The sequence below is a fragment of the Camelus dromedarius genome, chromosome 9 (assembly GCF_036321535.1).
Source record: "Camelus dromedarius isolate mCamDro1 chromosome 9, mCamDro1.pat, whole genome shotgun sequence".
Classification (NCBI taxonomy): Eukaryota; Metazoa; Chordata; class Mammalia; order Artiodactyla; family Camelidae; genus Camelus; species Camelus dromedarius.
In genome coordinates this window covers 67646141-67673722 of record NC_087444.1, presented here as the reverse complement: position 1 = coordinate 67673722, position 27582 = coordinate 67646141, and the positions used below count along the sequence as shown (strand labels likewise).

The window sequence follows — 27582 nt, the reverse complement described above, 5'->3', positions numbered from 1 at the left end:
CCCTCCTCCCCATCTCAGGGCCTTTGCATATGCTATTCCCACTCATGAGGACACCCTCCCCACATGTCATCTTTCCTTTCTCCCTTAAAAAAAAACAACTGTAACATAGCCCACATAGAGCAAAGTACACAAAACATATGTATAATTTAACAAATAGTTACAAAGCAAATACCCACATAACTGCATCCTAGGTCAAGAATATATCATTAGTCTCCTGAAACCACTTCACCTGCTCCCTCCTCCTTATCCCTCTCATCCTTGGCAGAAATGACTCCTCCTTAGGGGAAAACTCTCCCACAGGCTAGATTAGATACCCCCTCCAGATCCCTACCACATCCACTCTCAGATCCCAGTGGGTCTTCCTGCAGGCTTTCCCCAAGCATAATTCATTACTTTTGTAATTATTTGCTTGCTGTCTCCCCTGGTGCCCTATCCGAGCCAGGATAGCCGGAGCCCAGTCTGCAGCAGAGGGCTGAGCACACAGCAGGGGTAGGCGCTTGCTGCCGGGATGAACACAAAGTGCTGCGCTACAGAGTGCAGGAGGGAGACGCAGAGCAGCTGGGGAGCCCTTGTGCCTGCCCTGGGCAGCAGGTCATCATTCCAGCTTGGTCCCAGGGAAGGGACTGATGACAGCAGATGCAGAAGGTGGCTGGGCTGCCAGGAACAAGAGGCAGTGAAGCCAGTGGCAGGCAGAGGCACATGTGGGGCCCTTGGGTGCAGGTGCTCAGTGACCACCTGGAAATTTGCACCTATTGGGATGGGAAGGTTGTGGGAGGACCCGCAGGTGAGGTGGGACTTACACATCTTCCCTGTCTGGAACACTCTGTCTTCCTAGTTCCCAGGAGCTTGGCCTCTTTTCTTCAGGACAGCCTCTCCTACACTGGGTCAGGCCCCTCCTTTGGGCTCCCACATCCGGAGTGCATCCCTCACCCTGGCCCTGGCCGCTGTGAGCTATCACTGTCTGGGGACAGGCTGGTCTCCTCCACTGACGCTGAGTCCTGAGAGGGGAGGCCTGGTGCTATCTCAGGCACCATAGTGTCCCCATCACTGCTTGTAAGGTCTGGTCCAGGAGAGATACTCTGACTTACTTAGTCTGAGGCAAGACTTCATCTTTTCTATAATGCCCACCCAACCCTACCCCCTGCCCAAGATTCTAATACAGCCAGGCTTGAGATTCACTGTCAGGTACTGTTCTAAGGCCCCTGCAAACATGAGCTCATTTAACCCTCACCAAACCCATGAGGTAGGTATGTGATTTAGCTCCCATTCCACAGATGAGGAAACTGAGGCCCAAAGAGGTTCAGTCATTTGCCCGAGGCCACAGAGCCAAGACAAGACAGAGAGAGGGCTTAAACCCCGGTGGGCTGACTCTGGAGTACACACTCTCTCGTTTGCCATGAATCAGATTCTTTAAATCAACTTACTTAATTTTCCTTGACTTGTCCAAGGCAATATCTGTAAAATCAGGGGAAGGGCTGATAACACTCTTCTTAATATCCATTTAAGATAAAACATTTTCCTCCGTGTACCACCCAAATCACCTCGAGCACCCCATTTTGGGAAATGCTGTTCCACACTAAAGCCTGGTTGCCTAGGAGAAAACTTCAGGAAGCAGCTTTAATGAGTAGATAAGAATGATTTGCAATTAGCATCAATTGTCTGTATGCAAATTAAAGCTCCCAACCGCAGGGCCCTCTTTTGTAGCGGTTCCTCTCCCATTTTATTTCCTTCATTTCTGGGTTCAGCAAATCCTTCTCTCAGACACAGGGTGATTTTATTCCACCCCTCTCTGCCCCAGACACAGTCTACACCCCAGTACCGCTGCCTTTATATCCAGATTTCAAAACCCTCTAGCTACTCATATCCTCATTACTATCACGGGCCTGTGCCCAGCACAGGGGCTACCACAGCAGAGACCTGGGACGCCGTGGCCCCGAGGACTCTCTCAGCACCAAGTCCCTCTCAGTGGGTGTACTTTGACATTTGTCTCAGTGATGACCTGATTCTAGTCTGTCACACTCAGTTGATGGTGAGTGAGGTGAGGGCTGGGGGCTTCATCTGAATTTGCTCACTCTTTCTCCTCAGCTCCCAGCACAGTGCCCAGGACCTAACAAGTCTCCAAGAAATAGCAGCAAGTGAAATGAATGGATAAATAAATGAATGAAGAAGCTGTTCAAAAGAGTCCATGAGTTCAAATGATTAAGAATGATCTGAGAGGGGAGGGAATAGCTCATACTCAGCATACACAAGGTCCTGGGTTCAATCCCCAGTACCTCCTCTAAAAATAAACAGATTAGTAAACCTAACTACCCTCCCCCCTCCAAAACAAAAACAAAAACAAAAACAAAAAAACCCAAAACGATCTGTCTAGGGAGGCGGGCAGAGACAGAAACTCAACTCACTGGGATGCTCTCTCTCTACCCTCACCTTCCCCAGGCTCCCTGACTCCAGGACAGGGCCAGGGTGGGTCTCATTTATGGTGGTTTCCAAGTCTGTCATCGCATAGGCAGCCCCTTGGTCTCAGAATCTAGTTATACTTTAAACTCTCTAACTCTTACAGTAGCTAAACTCCAGGACCCTTAGGCTTCTGCATATTTTTCCTTTCCAACCAACACTTGTCTCCTGATCAGATACTGGCTTTTGAGCGGCAAGCGGCCGAACTGGACTTTGGTAATGAGGGGACCACTGCCAGATCTTGAGATTGTTGAAGGAGGTAGCGAGCAGCATCCAAACATTCTCAACAGACTGGACTAGATCAAAGTGCTTCCCACACAGTCAGGCTAAGAATCACTAGGGAATTCTTCCTTCACCTTTTTTTTTAAAACCGTTATTTCTGTACAAAGACCCAGGACTCAGGTCCACCGTGTGTGGTAGTCAAGGAGGTCTGAGACCACTGCCCAGGTGCACGTGTCTTGTGCAGGTATGGGGGCTGGTCAAGGTGTCAGGAAGTTGAAGGAGATAAAGACCCTAACGGGGGGTCCTGGACACGGGCTGGCCCCTGCTCAGCTATGGTCAGGGAAGGGAAGGGAAAGAACAGGAAGGGAAGGGAAGGGATGCGGCGGCCCTTGGACCAGGCTGAGCCCTGTGACGGCAGAATGACTTTTCCAGGAGGCAGTTCATGGCTTTCATTAGATTCTCAAAGTGCATGTGGTCCAGACTCCAGGTTGTTGGCTAGACCATGCCTGCTCATTCTCACTTTTTTCCCCGTCTGCCTCTCTACCAGTGGTTCTCAGAGTGTGGTCCCAGGACCAGCAGCATCAGCATCCACGGGGAACTTTGTAAAAATGCATATTCTCAGGCCCCACTCAGGAGGTCAGGGAATCTGTGTTGAAGAGCCCTCCAGGGGACTGTCCGGGGACCACGCTGCCCTTCACTGTGGGGGCTGGAAGGCTAAACCGTGCTCTCCCAGACTTCCCTGTAGCTGAGATGGCCCTGTGACATTGCCTGCTGAGGGGGATCTGGGAAAGCTTTTGCTTTCTCCATAGATGGGGAGCTACACAGATGTTACAATCCTTCCCCTGTTCTCTGCCCCTATGCCTCCCGGGGACACCACAGCCACCTGGAGACCAGGAAGTCACAGTCAGTATGAGGAGGATGATGGAGCTGGAAGACAGAGGGTGCTAGGCCTTGAGGCCCTCCCTGAGCTGCTGCTGCACAAGCCCGGCTCTGCCCTCTCTGGACGTCTCCTCTGGGGACTGTTAAACCTCCATTTGTTTAAGCCACTGTGGGTCGGGTTTCCTATTACTGCCAGCCAAATGTTCTCCTAACAAAAATAGTCTATGACTCCCAGAAAGCATAAAAACTACTGGTCTCAGCAGGGAGGAAAGGAAAGAGAGACTGAGGGTCAGAGTGAACCAGAGAGAGGTCCATGAGCCCCCCAGTTCTGTAAGCAAACTAATATGTAAGCATGTTCCTGGGGAGGGGAACTCCACAGTCAGGACTGTGGGGATGTGGAAGGTGGTCAGAACCCCCTGAAGGACCTGGATTAGATGCAGTGCCTTACCTGGGCTGCCTTGGTGGGTCACGGCTGCCCCCAGCCAGGCCTGTAGGGGTGCTGGAGCCTGAAGAGTACAGCTTCGGTCGGTAGCCCTTGTTCTGGCCAGTGACTGCAGGGGCAGGTGAGACCTCCCGTCGCCGGTCTGCATGGTGGGACCTCCCGGTAGCCTCGTGCCCGCCCCCACAGAGGCCTATACTTCCAGGGGGCTTGTGTGGCTTGGCCGGCCGAGGTGTCTTGGCCAAGGACATGCAGCTGGGGCTGGAGGTGTAGAGGGTGGTGTCAATGCCACTGTCACTGGAGCCACCCTTGGAGAGAGGGTCTTGCTCTGGCTCCAGGGGGTCTAGGGGGTCGAACCATCGATCGTCGCTGTGGCTGCTGGATGCATTGCTGGAGAGGGTATTGCTGCTGGAATGACTGGAGTACTGAGGCTCTCCCTGGAAGGCAAGAGAGGTGTGTCATTCCTAGACTCCAAGGTGGGGCTGGTAAACCTTCCCCTCTGGGACCTCCCCACACTGTGAACCTTGGCTCCCCCACTCACTGGCCTTGTTACCTTGGGCAAGTGAATCAACTTCCCTGTACCTCAGTTTCTACACTTGTAAAATGGGTTGAGAATAACCCTGCCCCATGGGGTTGCTCAGAGGGATAAATGACACTACGTATGTGACGTGCTGCCCACAGCTTAAGCTCAACACGTCTGAAACTGAGCTCCTGGCCTTCCTTCCTGAATCCGCCTCCTCCACCTCATAATGGCACCTCTGTCCTTTCAGCTGCCCCACCTGAAAGCCGTGGAGCCACTCTCGACCCTGCTTTGGTTCTCACACCCATGTCTAGTCCAACAGTAAATCTTGTTGCATCTTCAAAACAGATCCAAACCTGCCACTTTCCCTCCCTCCACGGCTCCACGCTGTCCTGTCCACCACTGCTTCCGGCTGGACCATGGAGAGGCCTCCTCCCTGGTCTCCCAGCTCCTATTCCTGTCCCCCTAACCCCCACCCTCAGTTTGTTCCCTACATGCAGCCAGAGACAGGCTGTGAACATCTGCTTCAGTTCCTATCCCTTCCTGCTCAGAATCCTCCTCACTCAAGGGAAGAGCAAGAGTCCTCACCACGGTCCCTGAGGCCCCATATGATCTGGTCCCAGGTTCCGGTCTCTAACTTCATCTCCCCTCTCCATTTTGATGGCTCTGCTCCAGCCACACTGGCCTCCTGCTGCTCCTTGAGCCTGCCAGGCACTGCCCCCTCGGGGCCTTTGCACCTGCTGTTCTCTCTGCCTGCAGTGCTCTTCCCTCAGGTATTTTCATGGATTGCCCCTTTCTTCCAAGGTTTTGCTGAAAGGTCACCTCCTCAAAGGCCTTCTCTGACCACCTCATCCTAAAGCAGCCGTGCTGGACACTCTTTTCCCTTAACTGTACTTTGTTCTCCTTTCACGGCAAGAATCGGTTCTCGGCATTACATTACGAATCTGTTGCGCTGCTTACTGCTTGTTGCCCCCATCGGGATGTCAGCGTTCTGCCCTCTTCATCACTGTGGTCAGGGCCTGGCACGTTGCAAGTGCTCATCAAACACTCACTGAATGAATGGATGTGAAGAGACTGCCAAGTGCTCACCCAAACTGTCTCCTTCTCCTGGGCACATGGGACTACATTTCCCAGCTCCCTTTGCAGGGAGACGTGGCCAATGCAATAGAAGGGGAAGTGAATTACGCCATTTCCAGGTCTGGGCTACAAAAACGTCCTCTGTTCCTCCAATCCACACCTCATCCACTGGAAAGTGGCAGGGACCCAGCAGAGGGCTCGGGCCCTGAGGGACAGTGGAGCAACAAGAGGGAGGGAGCCTGGGTTCCTGAATCACCATGTGGAAAGCTGCTCACAGAATACCCACAGTGAATTGTTACATGAGAGGAAAAGAAAATTCTGATGTGTGAGGTCACTGAGATCTGGGGACTGTCTGTTATAGCAGTTAACCTATTGCCATAAACTGAATAGTCCGTGTTCCCCCAAATTCATACGCTGAATCCCAATGTGATGGTATTAGGAGGTGGGGCCTCTGGGAGGTGGTTAGGTTATGAGGTAGAGCCCTCATGAATGTGATTATAAAACCCCTATTTATAGTTACCTATTTATCTTATATATGTTTATATATTCCTCTTGAATGGGGTTATAAAATCCATGTTATTTATTTCCTTGTAAAAGACCGCAGAGAGCTCCCTTCACGCATAAGGTGAGGGGAAAGCTATCAACCAGGAAGTGGGTCCTCACCAGACAATGAAGTCTGCCTGAGCCCTGATCTTGGACTCCCCAGCCTCCAGAATCATGAGAAATAAATTTCTGTGGTTTATAAGCCACACAGTCTATGGCATTTTTGTTCTGGCAGCCAGAGCTGGTGAAGACACCTACCATGACTGACGCAATAATGAGGAGACCGGCTAGAAGGGGTGGCTGGCGGGGCTGCAGCCAGGCTGAGCGCCTGGCTGGGTCTAACTGCTGGAGTGGGGGTGCCAGAGGTGGAGAAGGGGCTCACGTGTGGTGTTCCGAGGCCCCACCCAGGGGGAGCAGCCCAGCTCCTGCAGCCCTGGCTCCCGGGGTTGGGAGGCGGGGCCCACACTCACTTTGGAATGCCTGTTGGGGGAATCTTTGCCTGCTGCGTCCTGCCTGGAGGCGTGCTTGCTTCCGCTGCTTCCTGCTATGGCCGAGAGCCGGGCCTGGGCGGGCACGTGCCACAAAGGCTCTGTAGGAAGACGGGAGACACACCAGGTGGTTAGAGGTGACTCAGGCCCTGGCCCAAGTCCACCCAAAGACTCTGGCCCTAAATGTGGTTCCTCGGTCTCACCCTTCTTCCAGCTTCTCTGCTCAGCTCACACAGCCCGTGACCCCACCAGCTCACGTCCTGGGGTATAACAACACTCAGAATGTTTACTGAGCACTTACTGCGTGCCAGGTACCACTCTAGTGCTTTCCGTGGGTTAACTTAGCGAAGCCTTACAACAGTCCTCCATCCTCAAAGGAGGCTGAGCACATTTTCATCCTTGCTGGCCATCTCGATTTTCTATTTGTAAACTACTTGTTCGTATTTTTTACACACTTTTTATGGGATTGACTGTCTTTTATTTTATTGGTGGACAGGATCCTTTATATATACCAGGTAGCACTCCTTTGTTGGTTAAACGTGCACAACTTTTTTTGTTAAATGAAAATAGAATCATAACAGACATCATCTGACAACTTGATTTCTCACTTTACAAATAAATATACTTACACTTGCTTTTTGCTCCATATCTCCATAATGCATCATCACACAACTGAACATGAGGTTATCTTATCTTCAATAGCTGTACAGTATTCCATCATATGAATGGACATTGATTATCTAACCAGGTTCCTATTGAGGGACATTCAGGTTATTTTCAATTTTTCTAAATATTCTGGTGGTCTGCCCTCTACACCCAACTTGGAGCAAGTGTGGACTTGCGTTTGGGACAGAATTCTACATGTGAAATTGCTGGTTCAAAGGTGAAATTGGAGGGGGGAGGGTATAGCTCAAGTGGTAGAGTGCATGCTTAGCATGCATGAGGTCCCGGGTTCAATGCCCAGTACCTCCTCTAAAATAAATAAATAGACTTAATTACTTCCTCCCTCTCCCCCACCAAAAAAAGTTAGAAAAAAAATTTTTTTTTGATAAGGTGAAATGGGTTTAAAATCATGATGGCTGGTATGGGTGTAAATTAGTTTGAACTCCCAAGGCTAGTCAACGTGTCTGAACTGAGCATCGGATCTCAGAAGAACACACAACCCCAGTGGAGGGCTAGTTAACATCTATCAAACTTACAAACATGCTAACAGAGGACCCAAGCCCATGTGGTCTAATCCCAGAGCCCACACTTTTGATCAGTGCTGTATTTAAAATAATCATAATAATGATTATTATTAAGCACATGTTCTGTGTCAGGAACTATTGTAAAGGCTTTGCACGCATCACTGTGCTATGTCCTCCCAGTGATGCTGTGAGGTGGATACTAGTACTAGTTTAATAGATGAAGGAGGACATCAAGACTCAGAGAGGTTAAGTAACTGGTCCAAGGTCACACAGTCAGAAAGGGCTTCAGACCTGTGCTTTCAACCCCTGCAGACTCTCTGTGCTTCCCTAACAATGACAACTCCAGCAACCAGTGAGAGTAAGTGCTTGAGAAGCAGGAGTCATCATTCTCTTAATGATGCGCTGGGTCCTGTGCTGAGGGCTGGGTAGGTGTGATCTCATTGGATCCTGAAACCACCCTGAGAGAGACACTGAGGGCGTCTACCACAGTGGAGGGACCTGAGCCTGGGGGAGATGAGGTCACTGCCAAGGTCATACAGCTGACTCAGAACTTCCAGGCCCATTGGAGCCTGAGCTCACAACCACACACCCTACTGCCCCCAGAGCAGCCCGAGGACACTCTGGGCTCGTGTTCCTGCTGGGGAAGCTGGGCCTGGACGGCCAGGCAGGGCACTCAGGGCCACAGCAGAGTGGCCTGGCTGGACTCAGTTGCAAGAGTCACTGCCTATGTGGCTTTCACTCGGGAACCATGGACACAAGAGCTGGCAGGCTGGCCACTTTGTCCACATACTCTACGTCCGAGGATGCTTTTCCTCCTTGGAAGCATCCCACGTGCCCAGGAGGTTCTGGTCCCCTGGGAGGCGGCCAGACCACACAAGGAGACCACACTTCTACAGAGAGCCAAACTCACTGCATTCCCACCCAGCCTTCACTACCACCTATCACCCCAACGGCTCCCACGTTTCTGTCTCTGGCCTGGATCGCTCCCCATGACTTCAGACTTGTACCTGTGGCTGCCTCACAGCACCTCCACTTGGGTGTCTACTGGGCACCTCCCACCCAACACAGCCGAAGCCAACTCCTCATCTTCCCCTAAACCTGCATCCCTCACCACATTTCTTGCTCAGTCTATGAGGTTCCATCCTTCCAGCTGCTCAGGCCAAAACCTGGTTATCATTTTTGAGCATCAGGAAATTCTAACTTTATCTTCAAAAGACTATACACAGAACCTGTCCATCTCTCTCCCTCCATGGGTCCCACCCCACAAGCATCTGTAGCCAGAGGGACCCTGTGAACACTTGAGTCAGATGTCAACCCTCCTGTGCTCAGGAGAACTGTGGCCCGTGGTTCTGAGTCCCCATCACACTGTCCTTGTCACCTCCCTGGCCTCATCTCCCACCGCTTCTCCAGCCACTCAGCTTTTTCCCTATTCCTCCAAGACTGGACCCCCTGACACCTCAGGGTCTTCAACCAGTGGGTCTCCCTGGAATGTTCTTCTCCCATTTGGCTCCTCTGCATTCTTCCAGCCTTTCCTGAAATGTGATTTGCTCAGAGATTCCCCCAAACCCCATCAGTCTCTCCCTAGACACCCAGTTCATTTCAATTCAAAACTCAGCATTATTGGTGAGTATTTATCACCGGGTATTCCTTTTTACTGTCCGTCTCTCCCACCGACTGTCAGTTCCAAGAAGGCCAGGGACACAACTGTCTGGCTCACACTATGTCCCTGGTGCCCAGTCTGGCCTGTATCATTAGTGATGTGTTGAATGAACGGGGATGAAGGGCTAGGTTCCTGCCCCTCCCGGGCTGCTTTGCCCCTGGCCCTGCCCTTCAGGCCCTGATCCTGGGCCTTTCACCAGCCCCAGTGACCTCTGGCTCTCCTGTTCACCCCTGACATATGGATGGGTCATGTGGCTCTGAGAGTGTGTTGACACCACGGCCAGGCACAGACCTGGGGGAGCTGGTGGCTCTGGGGCCACCTTCGTAACCTGGGTGCCCTGAGGCCCGAGAAACACTCACTCCGTGAACGAGGGATTGCGGTGGTGTCTGTGGGCAGCGGTCCTAGAACCCGACAGGTCTTGCGTCAAATCTCGATCATGCTACTCAGCAGCAGGGACCTCAGACAAATGACAAGCTCTCTGTGCCTCATCTTCCTCATTTCTAAAATGGGGCTGCGGCAGCACGCAGGCTGGTGTCCCTGAGATGGCTGAATGGGAGGGAGCGGAGCACCTGGGACCGTGCTGCTGCCACTGAGCTGGTCATCATCTGATCGGGGCCGGGCCGGTCCCCGCGGCATCTGATCCCCCTGCCCTGGGTCCCGGATACATCCTAGACTTGAGGAAGACTTCTAAGCACACATTGCCCTGGTGTGTGTGTACACGTGCAGGGAGGCGTCAGTCAACTTACAACGATGGCAGTGAGAGGGGAGCCAAGCTCCTGGGGATGGAACAGGGAAGAAAAGGAAGGACAATGGTGAGCTTCTGTGACACCTTACTTGGGGCCCCTGGTGTGAACGCTGGAAAATTTTCCTTCCCTAGGTGATGACATCACCAAGCAACATGCTTCCCTTTTTCTCAACTGGGTGGGAAAAGAAAAGGATTCGAACCTGTCTGAGCTGGAGCAAAGCTCACAGAACTGCAGGCAGGATCCCGTGTGCTGCGGAGAGAAGCCAGCGGTGTCTGCAGGGCCCGGAGGCAGCAGGAGCAGGAAGAGCAGGGTCGGGAGGGCGACCTGCTTGCCTGCAGTCCAACCGCTGTACCTGGTTTAAAAGAACCATGGGGCAGGGGCCGCAGGGCTGAGGAATTCTAGAGGCCACTAATCCTGGAGCACACACCCTCTTCCAGGCCCTGGGGAGCTGGCAATGTGCCGACCTGGTCATCCCTGGGAGCTGGGGATATTCTCAAACATCCCCCGAGTGAGCACCTCCATCTCCTCCCCCTCCAAGGTCAATGCTCCCTCACACTTCATTGATTTTATTTCTTTTGAACCCACTCATCATCTGACAGTTCTCCCACTTCAAAGGGGCTACAAGTTTGTTATGAGAAATTAGGTTTAAAATATTTATCTCAGTAGTATGTGCCTCACAATGAATAATTACACACAAGAGAGTAAACAGACCAGAAGATGTTCAACCTCAGCAGGCATCAGGAAAATGCAAATTAAAAACACAATGTGATACCACGACGTGCCTGCTGGAAAGGCTGAAAAGGTTGGTAAGGATACGGAGCAACTGGAACTCCATCACCGGTTTGTCACTTTGGGAAATGGTCTGGCAGTCTCTCATGAAGTTAGATATATGACCCAGCAATTCCACTCTCAGGGACAGTCCCTAAGAAATGTGAGCAGGTGTTCATCAAAAGACAGGGACGAGAATATTCCTAGCAGCAATATTCTAAGCAGCCCCAAACTGGAAACAACCCAAACGTCCATCAACACTAGAACGGAGTAAGAAATTGTGAGTCACTCATACAATGGAAAGTGCTCAGAAAGTGTGTTGCTAGTCACGTGGCTGTCTCTCACCAACACAGTATTGAGCTACAGAAGGCCCCGACCCCCACACCACACACACAATGCATCCAGTGGGAGCCTATATTCCATCTATGTGAAACTTAAAACCAGGCAAGACCAAGCTTGGCTGCGAGAGCCAGGACAGGGGTGGCTTTGGGGGTACTGACTGGGAGGGGCTGGGGCCTTTCTGGGAGGCTGCCCACGTTCTTGTCTCTTGCCCTGGGCGTGGAACATGGGCATGTTCACTTTGTGATGTGTAATCACACTAGACGCTCAAGATCTGTGCTCGTTTCTCAGCAGAGGCTGTACGCCCCTAATAGTCAGAAACAATACTGGAGAGATTGTGTAATGAATGGCCTCAGCATGCTGCCGCTTCTGCTCCCGAGAACAGCCCTTTTAGTCCTTTTCCACCACTCCCCCTGGTGTCACCACCCTCATGTCACGCAGCTGAGCTCCTGATCGATGGTGCTGGAAGACACTGTCTGCTGATGCCCTGTCTGGATGGAGACGGATCTGGCTTGCCGGTCCTGCCGCTCTCCTGGGTGACCCTCTGTCTTATGCGTGGCACTCTCAGCTTTCTCCTGTTTTACCCCTCACTGACAGCAGGAGAGCTGTCACCTGCCAAACTGTAAGAGGCCCTGCAGGGCGAGGCCGGGGACGCAGCTGGCCTGGGGGCGCCTACCTGGCTTCTGGCGCTCCATGGTGCTCTCCTGGCTGGTCAAGCCACCTGAAGAGGAGTCGCCGCTGGACATCCCATCGTGGCTGAAGTGGGGATCAAAGGACAGCAGTTGGTGCGGGGGGGCGGCGGCGTACCTGTCGGGGAGCGGGAGGAGGCAAGCACAGGGTAAGGGGCTGGTGTGTCAAAAACCACCTGAGCCTGAGCCTCACTCGCTGAGGGGTTTTAAATATACTGGCGGCTCTGCGGAGGGGAGGCTAGATGAGTAAGCCTGGAAATGTGTTATTAACTGGGGGTCAGGAATGAGCTCTGCCCGGGAAGCACGCCAGGGAGCCGGGGTGGCGGGGATGCAGGGCCAGGTGGGGTCCTCAAGGAAGGAGGGGGCAGAAGCCACTTGGGCCAACAGCCCTACCCATCGGCTCCTCAGGGGTCCTGTTTCTTGGCTGTGAAACAGGGGCTGAGGCGTCCTCAGCAGCCCCCGCCCCCAGGCCTGTCTTGGGCTCCCTTTCTCTCTGGCGAAGAGCGCAGGGTAAGGCAGCATCTGTGGGAACAGCAGGCCTGGAACTGGGCAGCTTGGGGATCCAGCCTCACCTCCGCCTCTTGCCCAGCCAGGTACACTCACTTCCTTGCCCTGAGCCTCAGTTTCCCTGGTTGTCAAGAGGCAATCGCAGCAGGTCCTCCCTTGTAGGACTGAGTGCCATCCTGTGTGCCCAGAGCTTAGACTGAGGCTGACACATGACACAGAACTATGCGTGTCTCTCTGCAGGAGGAAGGGCTGCAGGGGAGAAGCTGTGGACCCAGGCTTCAGAATGAGGCAGGGCTGGCCTCAACCCCAGCCCCACGCCCCCTTACTAGCTGCATGACCCTGGTTGGGCAAGTGTTCACCAGTCCGAGCTGTAGAAAATGGGAGACATTTTCTACTTCTCAGGGCGGTGGTGGAATGAAATAACAAAGGTGTCTGCTAGAGATTCTCCTGCAGGCTGGCCCTGCACACCTACAGGCAAGGGCTGAGACCTAACAGGGGAAGCGGCAGCAGGTGCCTTCCGCGGCCTCGGGTCCCGGCAGCATTCCCCACGCCCTGGAGTGAATCCTGTGGGCGCCTCTCACCATCCACTCCACTTCAGATGGGAGCTGTCATTGTAGAAATCCTCTCCCTGTCTGAGGCTGGTCAGGGACAGCGCGTGAGAGGTGAGAGGATGGGAGTTACTAAGCCCCCCATGAACACCCTGGCTCTTCACTTGGCAGGCGCGGCAGGACCGCGCTTCCCAGTCCCTCGAGATTGGCTGGTTGGGCTTGTGTGACTAGTTCTTGCCAGAGAGCTGTGAGGCAGCCTAGGTCCTGAGAAGTCCCCTGGCAACCAGTGGTGGACCTGCAGTGTGAGTGCAAAGTAAACCTTTGCTGATGGAAGTCACTGCCATTTTCAGGTGTTTGTTACCCGGCATAATCTGACTGAGAAGGGTAAGTCGGCTGAGGGGCTTGGGGAAGTCTTCCTGCTCCGAAGGGAGATGATAAGGAAAGATGAAGTCTTCTTCACCAGGTGCTGCCCGGTGACATCAGCAGAGGTAACACTGGGAACTGCCGCTGCCCTCCCTCACCAGCCTGAGGATGAGGCCAAGGCTGAGGGCGGAAGAGGGAAGGCAGAAGGAACCGCGAGGCCCTTGATGGTGTTGTCAAGATGCTGGATTAACCCTCCCTGGAGTCCACTCTGCCTCTGACCCTTCTCTTCTGTGAGATAACAAACTCCTACAGCGTTTGAGCCAGCCAAGTCTTGGTTACCTGCAGTCAGGAACGTCCCACTGACACAAGCCCTGATTGGCTCCTGTGACTATATTTGCAGCTTGATGGGGTGATACACTGGGAATCCCCCCAAAATCCAAAAGAGGAATGAATTGACTTCTCCGGGGTCACCCTGCCAGCCCAGAGCCAGGCTGTCTCTGCAAAGACCAACTCTACAGCTCCGGGCTTCAGCGCCTCCAGGGCAGCAGAGCGGTGCTTCAGAGAGCACTGGACTCCCTGGAAACTCATCTCTGCTCACCTGCCAAGGAAATACATGTTATCACTGCTCCTCCAGACCTTGACCTCTAATGCCTCCAGGAAAGAAAGAGAGTCAAAACAATAAAAAGCATAAGCAGTCTTCACCTTACTGGCTGACTTAGCAGACAGCTAACCTCCTGGTAAAATGTGGCTCCACTATGGCTAGAAATTGAAGTGCTCATGTGCTTATTCCATTTTCTCAAAACGTCCACATCAAGCCCTGAGAACTAAAGGAAAACGTTGGCAGTGGCGGGGGCAGCCAGGGGAGAGCGGAAGGTACGAGTGGCAGACACTGCAGGCGGTTCCCTCATGTCTATTCTCTGCTTCCACCTTGGTAACAGAATCCCAACTGTTTTGGGGGCAGCAATGTGATCAGTTAACAGACTCCATTTCCCAGGCTCCCTTGCAGTTCTGGCCAATGAGATAAAAGTGCTGCACGTGACTTCCAGGCACTCTCTGGAAGTATGTTGTAGGCACCTTTGCCTCGTCAGCTCCTTAAGGCAGAAGCTCCAGCAGGCACCTGAAGACCAGAAAGCCACAGGCCAAGGAAGGCAGAGCATTGGCGAGGAAGAGCCCAAGTCCCAGACAACGTGGGGGGAAGAAACTATCTCATCTGAATCACCATTTTCTACATTATGCAGCTAAGCCGAATCCTAACTGGTGGACTATCTTTAGCTGGACATGTTTTACCACCTTCATCTCTCAGCTGTCCTCAATCAAGACAACCTGTACTTTGTCCAATTGTGTAAGTTTCTTACTAATAAGCTTTATTATCCCAATGCAAACTGACTGACCTATGCTGGCCATTCTTCAGGTGCTGAATATGTCCCATTTGGGGCCATTTCTACTACTGCCACATCCTGGTCAGCCTGGAAATTGGAACATTCCAGCATCTCACCATGCACAGCTCTAGGCAAAACTCCCCAGAAGCAGGTTTATGGGCTGCCAGAATCTTGGCTTTGAACTTCCCACTCTGACACATAGGAAAGTACCAAGACAGATGTGAACTCCTGAGGGCAGGGCCCCAGCCTGCTCTGTCAATCTCCTATACTGCCGGCCGGCACAGTGTGGGGTGAACTAGAGGATGCCTGGGTAAAGATGGACACTATGCAGCCACTGCTGGCAGCCACCCCAATCATCATCTTTTTTGTCCCTGCTGGTGGGGTCCAGACTCCGCTCTGGCAACCATCCATCTGCTACATGACTTGAGTAAATCCTGACAGTTTAAGACAGTCATGGGGGTCCAATGTGACCTTGCCAGAGGTTGGTTCAGGGGTGGGCAAGTGACCTAGTTCTTTTACTCTTAAAAACAAAGAGAAGCCCTCCCCTCTTTTTCCATAGGGTGCTGATTTTGCTTGGGGCCACTGTAGCCCTCGTGGGTCACGAGTGGAGCCAGGTACCTGAGGATGTCCCTGCAGAATTAACCAGCCTTAGAGCCACCCCTCCTCAGGACTTGCTATGTGACCATAAATCCCCATAATGCTTCATGCCTTCTTGAGTTAGATTTTCTGTCACTTCAAGTCAAATGCCTCCTAACTGATATACCACTCTTTATGGAACTGGCAGGGAAATACAAAGGAAAAACGAAAGCTAGCCAGGTAGCCTGATGAGCCAGTGTCTAGGGTCTGGGCCAGCCCTGCAGGCTGCTGAGCCGGGCACGTGATTCTGACCTAAGGCTCAGCACTGAGTTTGGAAGTTTGTTCATCTTGCATGCAATATGGCAAACTCCTGAGGACGGGGTGGCATCCACCAGCCCCTGCACCCCAGCTGCCAGCCCAGGCCCTGCATGCAGCAGTGACAGGCATAACCCTCTCGGAGCACAGACTCTGCACCAGGCACAGTTAAGCATTCTTGAGGGCTTCCCTCCGTGAATGTTCTCAACGCTGCTCAGAGACAGATGTTTCACAAGTGAGCAAACTGAGGTGCTGAGGAGTGAAGTCTTTGCCCACACTCATATGGCAGACAGGGGACAGGCCATCTGGCCCTCTTGTGTTTACTCAGTATGTCTGAGATGGGCCACGGGGCAGGTTTTGTCCATGAAGGCCTCTGCACTGCTAAAAGCTTGATGAACGCAGCAAGTTGCAGGCCCTCTGGAGAAGACGGCAGGAGATGGGAGTGCTGAGGGCGGAAATGTCCGTGGCTAGGCTGGGATATCTAGGTTGGGTCACATAGGCTCCGGGATGTCAAGGGACAACTATGAGTAGGAAAAAGGGCAAGGAGCCGAGGCCACAGGCCACTGGGGCGGCTCCACCTGCTCCTGGGCCTCTTACTGTAGGCTGGTGACCTGTTATGAAAGACATTTCGGGCGGTTTGGGGGCTGAGGTGTGCCAGGAATGTTTGGCAAAACTTGGAACCCAGTTGGTGACAGAGGTAAAAAATGCTGAAACCTGGGCCACAGAGAGTGGAATCAGACTCCACTGCAGCCCTGGGAAGAGAGGGTCAGGCTGGGAAGAACCAGAATGCAAGGAAAAAGTGAGAGTTGTTCATTTGTCAACGCCAGAGAGCCTGAAACACGAAATCACAGCCATCAAGTGTCACTGTGGGGCAGGGACTCCAGCAGGGACCATGCATGTTGACCCTGATTTGGGGATGAGCTTGGAGGCCTGTGGGCAGGCAGGACAGCTCTGGGTCATGGTCAGTCCCCTGGAATCACATAGCCCTGGGTTCCTGGAAGAGCGACCCAAGACAAGTGGATTCACCAGGTTGAGCCTCAGTTTTCTTCTCTCTCTTTGTAAAATGGGACACATTACCCACACCTCATGGAGTTGCTGGGAACACTCACTGAGCGCATGCATACAGCTCCATGGAACAGTCTAGAGAACACAGAAAGAAATAGACCCACACGGATGTGTCCAATTAATTTCCCCTTCCAATGAATTTCTGTTTTAAGCAGCAAAAGCAATCCAGTGGAGAAGGGAGAGCCTTTTCAATAAATGGTGCTGGACATTGGGAGGCAAAAAAAGGGAACCTCAATCTAAACCCTTTCACCTTATGCAAAAATTAGCTGTAAAAAAATACCTCAAAATGGATCAGGGACTTAAATGTAAAACAAAAATAATGAAAACTTCGGGAGAGGGTGTAGCTCAAGTGGTAGAGCGTATGCTTAGCATGCACAAGGTCCTGGGTTCAATCTGTGGCACCTCCTCTGAAAATAAATAAGTAAACTTAATAACCTCCCAGGCCAAAAAAATTAGATAAATAAACAAAACAAAACAAAGTTAAATACGGTGCTTAGTGTGCTTTAAAAAAAAAGAAAACTTCTAGAAAAAAAAAAATCTTTTAGGATCCAAGAATAGGCAAAGAGTTCTCAGATTTTAACATCAAAAGCATGATCCATAAAAGGAAAAAAACCCCAATAATTTGGATCTCATCAAAGTTAAAAACTTTTGTTTTGTGAAAAACCCTGTTAAGAATATGAAAAGACAAACTAATGACTGGGAGAAAATATGTGCAAATCACAAGGCTGACAAAGATCTTGTACCTGGAATGTATGAACACTGAAAAAAAAGATGTTCAACAGCATCACAATCCATCAGACAAAGACAAGTGAACCACAACGAGACAGCATCACACACACCTATGAAAGCGGCTGAAATGAAAAACGGTGAAGACAGCAGAGCGGTGAGGGTGTGGAGACACTGGAGCCCTCAGACCTGGCCAGTGGGGATCACAACAGTACAACCACTCTGGAAAATAGTTTGGTAGTTCTTTTTAAAACTAAAAGTGGACTTACCACACAATAAGCAACTGTATTCTTTTTTTTTTTAAAACACTTTTCTACAGCACTACAGAATGGTCAGCACACTCCTCTGAGATAACGCTCTCAGCTTGCTGAATAAGTGGCACTCTTAGAAACGTCTCCCTCCCACACCCCCAGCTTTACTGAGGTGTAACTGACAAATAAAACTGGAATATATTTAACGTGTACAAGGCAATGATTTGATATACGTGTACATTGTGTAATGATCACCCCAAGCAAGTGAGCACATCTAATATCTCACATTGTTATTGTTTTTTTTTAAGGTGAGAATGCTTAAGATCTACTCTCTTAGCAGATTTTAAGGGTATAATACAGAAGTATTAACTACAGCTACCATGCTGTACATTAAATCCTCAGAACATGTTCATCTTGTAAGCCAAAGTTGGTGCCCTTTGACCAACATCTCTCCCCATCCCCCACCCCCAGGCAACCACTCTCTCTGTTTCTTTGAATTTGACTTTTTCCCCCATTCTGCATATAACTGATACTATGCAGTATTTGTCTTCCTCTGTCTGATGTATTTCACTTAGCATAATGCCTGTGAGGTTCATCCACGTTGTCCCAATGGCAGGATTTCCTCTTTTTATGGCTGAATAATATTCCATTGTGTATGTACACCACATTTCCTTTATCCATTCATCTGTCAACAGACATTTAGGCTGTTCCATATCTTGACCAGCAACTGTGTTCTTGGGCACTTATCCCAGAGAAATGAAAACTTTTGATGAATGTTCAGAGCATGAAAATCTGTAATAGTCCACACTCAGAAACTACCCAAATATCCTTCAATGGATGAATGGTTCTATGAACTATGGTACTGCCACACCATGGAATATGACTCAGCAACAGAAGATATACTGTATGATTCCTTTTATAAAACATTCATGAAGTAAGAGATGCAGAACAAAAAAATGGTTGCCAGAAGTCAGGGATGGGGGATGGGGTGGGTATGGCTATGGAGAAGCAGGAGGAAGGAGTTTGGTGGTGATGGTACAGCTGAGTGACTTAACTGTGGACAAAACTGCATAGAGCTACACACACAGACACAGACACAGACAGACAGACAGACACACACACACACACACACGTAACTGGTGCATTCTGAATAAGCACTATGGATTGTACCAATGTCAATGTCGCGCTTTGACGCTGTATCAGTTACACAAGATGCTGACATTTGGAGAGGGCTGGGTGAAGGGCTCACTGGAGCTGCCTTTACATTTCTTCTTTAACTTCCTGTGAGTCTATAATTATTTCAAATAAAGAGTTTAAAAATAATAATAAAAGGATGGGGACATCAGAATTTGGAAAAAAAAAAAGAGCTCCCTGGAGTACTATCATCCCCTCCACCTCTGTTCCTGGCTAATTGCTCCCTGCCAACTGCCACTTTCAGCCTCAGCCATTATTGCCACCCAGGTACCCCCACACCGCAGACTCATCTCCATTCCTCCTATGTCCCACTCCATTCTGCTTACTCATGTCTGTGGCCTCCATTCTGAAATTACTTTCTCCCCTTTCTATGTGGCAAACTCCTACTAATCTCTCAAAGATCTGTTCAACTGTCACCTCCTCCAGGCAGCCAGCCCAGACTTGGGGCTGGGCTGAGCTCTCTCCTCCAAGGCCTGAGTCTATCAGAGCTCTCACATCAGTGTGCACATCGTTTCTATCCTCTCTCCATCACAGCAGCACTGACAACAGGAGCCCCTGGAGTGAGTGAGTATCTCAAATATTTCTCCTGGCAGCCAGCACACAGAAAGCACTTAGAATCCTCTGCTGATGAAAGCTGAGTAGTGGTTACTAGAAAATGGAAGAGCGTGTGCGTTTCCCCCACTTTTACAACAGAGGCTTGGAATCAAACACTGGTTTAGTGCAGCGGCTCTCGAAGTGTGTTCCCTGGACCAGCAGCCTTGGTATCGCACACTCTACCCAACACCTACCAAGCTGGAAACTTGAGGGTGAGGCCCAGGAATCTATATTTTAACAAGCCCTCCCTCCAGGTGATTCTGAGGCGCACTATTTAAACACACTCACTCACTTGCTCGCTCCATCCTTTCATCAAATATGTACCAAGGATCTACCGTGTGCCAGACCTTGAGCTGTGTGATGGTCACACAAAGACGACCTGGGAAGGTGGTGTATCTCGGAGAGCAGGCTCGTTCATGCACGCATGCATCAGTGTACATGCACACATGTGTACACACACATACACACTTAGCGGGGCTAACAGAATGGAGAGCATGATCAGGAAACACAAAGGGAAGTGAAAGGTAGAGGGGCAGCACGTCATCTAGCATGGGGTGAGGTACAGGGAAGGCTTCCTGGAGGAGGAGCATCCGTGCTCGAGTTGGCAGAATGGTGAGGGGCAGTGAGGAGTGTGAAGAATTTCCAGGCAGAGGGAAGAACATGAGGAGGATTCTGAAATGCACAGACAGCCTACCTAGGAAATCAGAAGTGGCCAGGGCGGCTGATGTGTGGCCTTGCACAAGGCTGGGGAAGTGAGTGGGTCCCTGGTGACCACAGTGAGACATGGATGTTGTGTCCTGAGGACTATGGGACATGTGGGAGAGTTTGGAGCATGGGAAAGACGTGTGCAGATATACAAAGATCCCCCTGGCTACTGAGTGGAAAGTGGACCAGAGGAGGTGGGCCAGAGGATGGGGGCTCAAGGACGTGGCAGGGGCAGGGCACTGGGTTAAGGAGGAGGGGGTGGGGGCAGAGATGCTCAGGGGGTTGAAGGGATGGACTGCAGGGGGGCTGTGGGCAGACATCCAGGATGAAGCCCACGGCAGGGAACCCAGAGGAGGAAGGCTATAGGGCACGGGGGCTGCAAGCAACTGGAGAGCAAGCTAGAGAGTGTGCGTTTATCCTGAGGGCACTGGGGAGCCATGGAGGAGTTGGGAAGGTCCCTCATGCTGCCAGACTGACGAAGGATCCAAGGGGACAGGACTGAAGACTAAAAGGCCATGAAAACTGGGCAAGGCTGGTGGCCTGCTCTTGGGGAGCACCATAGGAGTTAGGTGAATCGCTGAGCCGGAAGGTACATGCTCTTGCTCAGACAAGTCAATCAGGTGTTGAGAAAACCACAACAGAAATACTGTGGCAAAGAAAGGCAACAGCAAGTCCTGCCCAGGCCAGCTTGGCCCTAAATCTTAGACACAGCCCATCCTCCTGGAGGTCCTGTGATGACCTTCAGGGATCCAGAAGCCCCACACAAAAGCAAATACACTTGCAGGGTAAGTGTATTTGCTGAAGAAGAAAGATTCCACCTTTTACCAGATTCCTTAACTGAAAAGAGTGAAGAGACCCTAACCTTTCCGGGGATGGCTTGTATCTTGCGTAGGTGGCCGAGCCGGGGGTGGAGAAGCTCCCAGAAGGCTGTCGGTAGGGAGGGACTTTGTCGGCCCCTGCTGGTGATGCTGTGTAAGGGGTTTCTGGGAAGCTGACAGGCCTGGAAGAGAGACAAGAAGGAAGAAGGAGGTGGGGATGGGCGAGGAGGACACCCCTGCCCCACAGAGCAGGGACAGCCAGACCCTTCCCTTGGGCCAACCACACCACCTCTGCTTCATCTGACATCCTTCCATGGGGATGGAGAGAGAGCAGTGGGCCGGGAGCGGGGGTGGGGGTGGGCAGGATACCCTTTGCTTCCCTCCCACTGTGGCCACACCTGCCCCTCGGGTTCTGTGGCCTGATAGGGCCCGATTGGGCCACCGACCATTCTCGGCCATGCCTGGGACAAGACGCCCCTCTGCAAGCTGGATTCCTTCACTTCTTAGAAATTTTTCTTTACCTTCTAATATACAATATAATCAAAAGCATTTATCTGTAAAGTATACATCATTATAATAAAACAATCCTCCCGAAGCTACCACCAACCCACAAGCTAGAACAGTAGAAATATGTATCCGCTGGTGTGTTCCTCTCCTTCCCCTCTACATTCTCTCAAAAGTAATCACTGTTGTAAATTTTGCACTTATTGGTCCCTTGACCTCTTAAAAAAAATATAGTTTTAATCATATGTGGTATGGTGGATTTCCAGCCTCAGACACTGAGCTCCCCAGCACCATGCCCTCACTCAGGAGGGATATTAAAGGGAGGGAGGGAGGGAAGGAGGGAGGCATAAGGACAAGAAGGGAAGGAGAAAGACTAAGGAGAGGAAGACACTGGACAGAAGGGGGAGAGAGAAAAGGGGAAAGGGCGGCTGCAGACAGGAAGGAGGTGGGGGCCGGGTGGTGCCCCTCGGAGGGGCCTTACCTCTTGCTGTGCAGCGGCTGGGACTCCCGGAAGGGGACCATGGGGGTCTGCTTCGGGGGCCGGCTCAGGGACTGGGCGTGGCCGGGGGTGGTGGGAGCAGCCCACTTGGAGGCTGGCAGGGAGTTGTGGGATGAGGGCCCGCTCCACTGCCACGGAGCATTGCTGCGGTAGGGGGGCCGGCCCCCCGGGGCCATGCTCTCCGGCTCCGTCTTGGGCTCCGAGGTATTCATGTCATAGGTCTCCAGCCACCCCCTGGGAAGGAAAAACTTGGTTACTCAGAGAGGCCCCGGCCACCAGTGCACAGGCCAGCTGCCTGGGGGAGACGTGGGGCTGGTCTTTCCGGGCCCAACCTGAGCTGAGACGGCCTCTTTTAAAGGCCAAGTAGGTACCCTTCAACTTGGTCTGAAACTTAGCACCTCAGCCCGGACAAGGCCCAACACAGGGGCTCTGACTGCTTCGCGCTCTCTACCTCCCCTCCCCCCAGCACCCCTCCCCCCCCACCCCTCCTCTCCCTTCTCCCTGACCCAGGCCTCAAGTCGGCCAGTGTCCTCCATGGACTGGCTCAGCCCCTCTTGGCTGTACTTGGGGCCAGAAAGGCGGATGCCCTCAGAATCAGAGGATAGTATCTGCCTTGTTCCAAAGAAGCTCAAAGGCAGCTGGAAGAGGAGCAGGTGACCTACTTTGCAGTGTGGTTAAAAAAAAAAAAAAAGCCATGAAATCCAGAACCTTGAAATAGATGCAGAATTGCCCGCGACTCCCCCCAGACCAGGCTGGCACACGTACCGCGGCGTTCCCGGCTCAAGGCGGGGAGGCCTGTAGGCTGGGCTGGCATCTCCACCGCGGCTGCAGCGAGCACGGGAGGGGGCCGTGCTCACAGAACCCACCTCCCAGCAGCTGTGGGAGCTGAGACTGGAGGAGCCCACGGCCTGGAAGCTCGCGTGCCTACAATGAGCCGATCCTCTCCGGTTCTCCTGAGTCCCCTGAGGCACTTTCAGGGCCACCCGGTAAAAGACTCGGCAGCTGGGAGGCTGTGGGCCCAGGTCATGCTGCTTAAGGAGTCATCATAAGGTGACCTGAGGATGTGCTCTGGCACCTGGGCCCCTCAGCTGCACTAGGTCAGAGCTGACATTCCAGCAGTCTATCTGGATTAGCAGGTGCCCATGCCTCACCAGGTACCAGGTGAGGAATGACAATGTACAAACGTCTAAAAGAACCCACGGCTATGCCAAGCCCAGTGGAGGTGGAGGGGATACCACTGTGGCCCCAGGCAGCACACGCCTGCTGCTCCTGCCTGCCCAGCTTCTACCCCCCACTTCTTCTGGGAACAGGTCTGTGTGCTCTGGGTGGGGCTGGCTCCATTTCTTGGCTCCAGGTATGAGCATGTGACCCAGGTCTGCCAATCAGAAACTCCTCTCCCTCTGGACACAATGACTGACACAGGGCTGTCATGTGCCCCAAGCTGGGCCAATCAGAGACAGTGAGTATTAACTTTGGAGCCACCAGGGGAAAGATCTATTTTACTTGGGCTGCTGGGCTGGGGAGACCTAAGCCGGAGCTGTAAGGAGGGACAGGTCATTTTTGTTCCCACAAAGTGGGAGATGGTTTGAGAATGACAGCCACGCAGAAAAGGAGACAGGGGAAAGAGATTCCTGATGCAGATGCCCGAGTCCCTGCATACAGTCACACTCGAGCCTTGCCCTATCTCCTGGTCTTATCAGATGCATATGAAAATAAAGTCCCCCTTTTGCTTCACCTCTGTTGCTGGTAACCAGAGTTCTGATCAGTACATCACACTGAAGACAGAAGTAAACTGAGGCACAGAGAAGTTAAGCAACCTGTCCAAGGTCACAGCCAGTAAGAGGCAGAAACTGCATTCAGAGATAGTAAGCTGACTCAAAAGCCCACAGCTTTAACCACTGGCCCAGTGAACAATGGTTTGGGAGGTGGTGGTAGATTTCTTGGGTCCCTGACTTCTATTCCAGTTACTCACAGCTTCACCTTTGGCCAGTAGCCCCTGGGCATGATCTCAAAGAAGGAAATGTTACGCAATCACCCTGAAGGCAGCATAGAGTGATGGAGAGCCAGGGCTCCTGGGCCAGAGGGCCAGTTCAGAGCCCAGCTCTGCCACGAATGGCCTGTGTGGTCTTGGGAGGAATTTCCTTCTCAGGGCCTCTGTTTCCAAACCTGTAAGCTGGAGTGGTGGTGAGCATCCTCTGAGCATTAATAGAAAGGCTGGTGCAGGCCAAGCGCCTCATGAATAAGGGCTGCTGCCGTAACCTGCTCCACCAGGTCCGTGGACAGTCCACCTGCCATTCCCACTTCCGCTTTCTGAAGTCCAATCACACCCACCTAGGGGCTTGGGAACAAATTCCTTCCCGGCCGTCTGAGAACTACCAGCATCAAAATCACCCTGGGCACTCAGGAAAGAACACGGATTCCTGTGCCCCATCTTGGCTCATCTGACTCAGAGTCCTCCTGGAGGTGGGACCTAGGAAGTGGCATTTTACTGAGCTGCCAGGGACGATTCTGACACAAGAAGCTTAAGAAGCCCATTGCACTGATTTCATTTCTGAATTGTTTTTATACACTGACATGGTATAAAAGGGCATCCCTGTCCCCTATCTCTGCTCCCCGGTTACACTCACCAGAAGCACCCACAGCTTCCAAGCTTTCATATATTCTTACAAAAATATCTCATGTAGATAAGTAAATATGACTTAAAATAGAAATAAAAAGACTACTACACTTAATCCCAGATCCCATCTTGAGTTTTTTTTTTTTTCCTTCCCAATTAACAATATTTCTTATCAGGCCCTCTCAGCACAGACCCACTGCATTTTCTTTAAACAATCAATGACTATTCCATCACATGGATGACCTGGGGTCTACTCAGCTGGTCCCCTACAGTTGGATATTTAGGTTTCTTCTAGTCTTTTGCTTGGCCAATAAGGCTTTACTAAATACTCCCTTTGCAACCTCTCAGCCGCATGCGGGAGCGGTCTGAGGGTGGACGCCCCTGGTTCGCAGACCACTTTTCCTCCTGCCTCCGTGTCCTTGAGCCCTGACAGCCTAGTTTCTGGGGGCCGTGGGGACTCCTTTCTTATCTCTCCTACTCACTCACTTGTGGGGTTTTGATTTCCCTCCTCAGGAAGGAATTTCCAGCACCCTGCTTCCATCAGATGTCTTGAGTCCAACTGAAGGGGACAAAGGCATCCAGGATCAGGCAGTGACAGGGGCAGTGAGATTGAGAACATTCCTCCTGGGCCTGTGCAAGCACGCGAGGGCATGACGACACACCTCCTCAGGGGCTCTGGGGTGCCCTCCTGGCTACCTGGCCTGGCCCAGCAGGGCAGCGCTCACTTGAGAACCCCAGCCTCGTGGCCTGGGGGTACAGAGATGATCCTCTGTACTCTACTCAGTGCCCAAAGGGCACGGAGTTGAGACACGCTGTGCAGAGCCTGGCTGGCGGCAGGCGGAACACCTCTGCTCATCCCAGCATGCTTCCCCTCAGGGCTTATTGTGACACTTAGGCCAGGAGACCAGGGCTGCAGCGAGAGGCTGCGGGGAGCCCAGGGCCGGGGCTATCAGATCTGCAAGTGAGGCCAGCCAGACACCACTGCGCCTGGAGAGCAACAAAGCCCACGCAAGTCCCAACCCACACCCGCTCCTGCAAACAGGAGATCCTGTTTCGGTGGCCACCTTGTAAAGGCAGCAGGGTGATAGTTTTTCTTCTAAATAGGGCAGGGCTCGGAGCCCGTCCGTCTGGTCACACCCTGCCTGGCCTCGTCTCCCCAAAGCCAGAGAAGGGAGCCCGCAGACGTTTCCTTTCTCTTCAGCTGGTCCCTACCTGCAGATATGAGGAAACCTTTGTGGTCTCTGGCACTCCCAAGTTTTCGAGTCACTCAACAGGTGGCCTGGCTTATGGTGTGCGGGCCTGTTGAGTGTGGAGCGGGGCGGCGGGCTCTGCCGGGAGCTCGCCTGGGGGTTACCTCAGCTTGACTTGCCCCTGCAGAGCTCAGAGCGGGTGTGGCTGCGCCTTGGCTCCGTGCAGGGGTGGAGGAAGCCTCAAGAGAGGGCTGGGAGAAGGGGACGCCTGGGGCCTGACTGGAGACCTGAGGCTGAAAGACCTGGGTGGGGGTGGCCAAGCCTTTGGCTGCAGCAGGGTTAAGCCTGCCCAGAACTGTTCCCCACCAAGTTCAGAGCAAACAGGACTCAGGAAAGTGGGGATGGCTCAACCAGAACTCCCAAGCCCACAGCTCGCAACAGCTTTTAGAGGCAGCAGGGTATATGGAGTTGGGAAACCTGGACTGAGCTTTGCTCTGCTCTCAGTAGCTCCACGACTGTGCACAGGTGACTGGTCCACTCTGGGCATCAGTTTTCTCCTCTGTAAAGTGGGGACCATACCAGCCCAGCGAGGTCATGTGTAGAAGCACTCAGTGTTTCATCTCGTGCCCCCTTCTTGGCTCACTCTGCTCCAGCCACACTACCCTCTTTCTAGTCTGTCAACCAACTGAGGGCCTCTGTCCTCACATTTGTGATGGCTCCTCCCTCCCTACAAAGCCCTTCTTCTGGTTCTTTCTCACCTTCAGGCCTTTCCTGACCACCCGGTCCAACGTCAGGTCACATGCTTTATTTTCCTCACACCCGTACCTCAGAGCTGGGGTCTTCAGAGGGCTGGTGCCTCCTACAGGCCAGTGCTGTGCTATGTGCTCCACAAGCCTCATCTCCTCGGACCTCCCAACCTCCTCCGGGGAAAGGATCTATTATCATCCCTATTTTACAAATGAGGAAACTGCAGCACAGGGCGGTGAGGCCACTTGCCCAGGGTCACAGTAGGAGGAGCAGCTTGGATTCAAACACAGGTAACCTCACTCTGCAGCCCGCCTTCCCACTATGCTCGGCTGCTTCCCCTTTTGCCGTATGAACCATCTTATCTGCTTACTCCTTTACTGTTTGTCTCTCCCGATTTATTCATCAGCTCCGTGAGGGCCCAGGCCTTGACCTTCCTCTGTGCAGCTGAGTTTCCAGTGCTTGGAATGTAGTGATTCTAGAATCACTGTCTCTGGGCACCTGTGGAGGCTGCCAGGGTACCAACCCATTATTCTAAAAACTGCATCTAGCCTGCCTTCCCTGTATAAATCACACCTCAGAAGAACCCAATAGTTGCTGAAGGAAAGTTCTTTTTAGAAGACCTCCAGCCAACAAATGAAGGAATGACAGAACTGAGACCGTCACTTCAAGGTGACCCGTAATGACACAGGGGATCTAGGCAATGATCAGAAATGGCTGCTGAGAGTTGAGGGCAAATGTATGGTGACAGGTCACGCTGCCACCATCCGAACCCTCTGACTGCCCTCAGTTTCACTCGCACAGAACGATCAGACACGAGATGTCTCCTGGTGGGTGCACACCTGGGAAGAGTTGTTACCAAAAGAATTTAACCAGAATCCCAGAGTCTGATCAAGCTTCTATGCCAAACCTCGGTTTATGGGAAATTCGCGCGCTGGAAGAACAGGTTAAAGGACACCAGGGGGATGTGAGCAGC

The 27582-nt window shown here is 52.2% G+C and overlaps 1 protein-coding gene across 7 annotated transcripts in view; it reads right to left on the bottom strand.

Annotated features, from left to right (window-relative positions):
- Positions 1-27582, bottom strand: part of SIPA1L3 (signal induced proliferation associated 1 like 3) — a 214493-nt gene that overhangs the window by 31838 nt on the left and 155073 nt on the right. For all 7 annotated transcript variants that reach the window (XR_010382352.1, XM_064489288.1, XM_064489293.1 and 4 more), the window contains 5 exons: positions 22038-22289; positions 21097-21234; positions 11999-12129; positions 6605-6723; positions 4004-4431 (listed from right to left, as the gene is read on the bottom strand). Coding sequence is in view for 6 of the 7 variants with exons in the window: in XM_064489288.1 (XP_064345358.1) it covers positions 4004-4431; positions 6605-6723; positions 11999-12129; positions 21097-21234; positions 22038-22289 (1068 nt within the window). In the remaining variant the exon portion in view is untranslated. The remainder of the gene's footprint in view (positions 1-4003; positions 4432-6604; positions 6724-11998; positions 12130-21096; positions 21235-22037; positions 22290-27582) is intronic.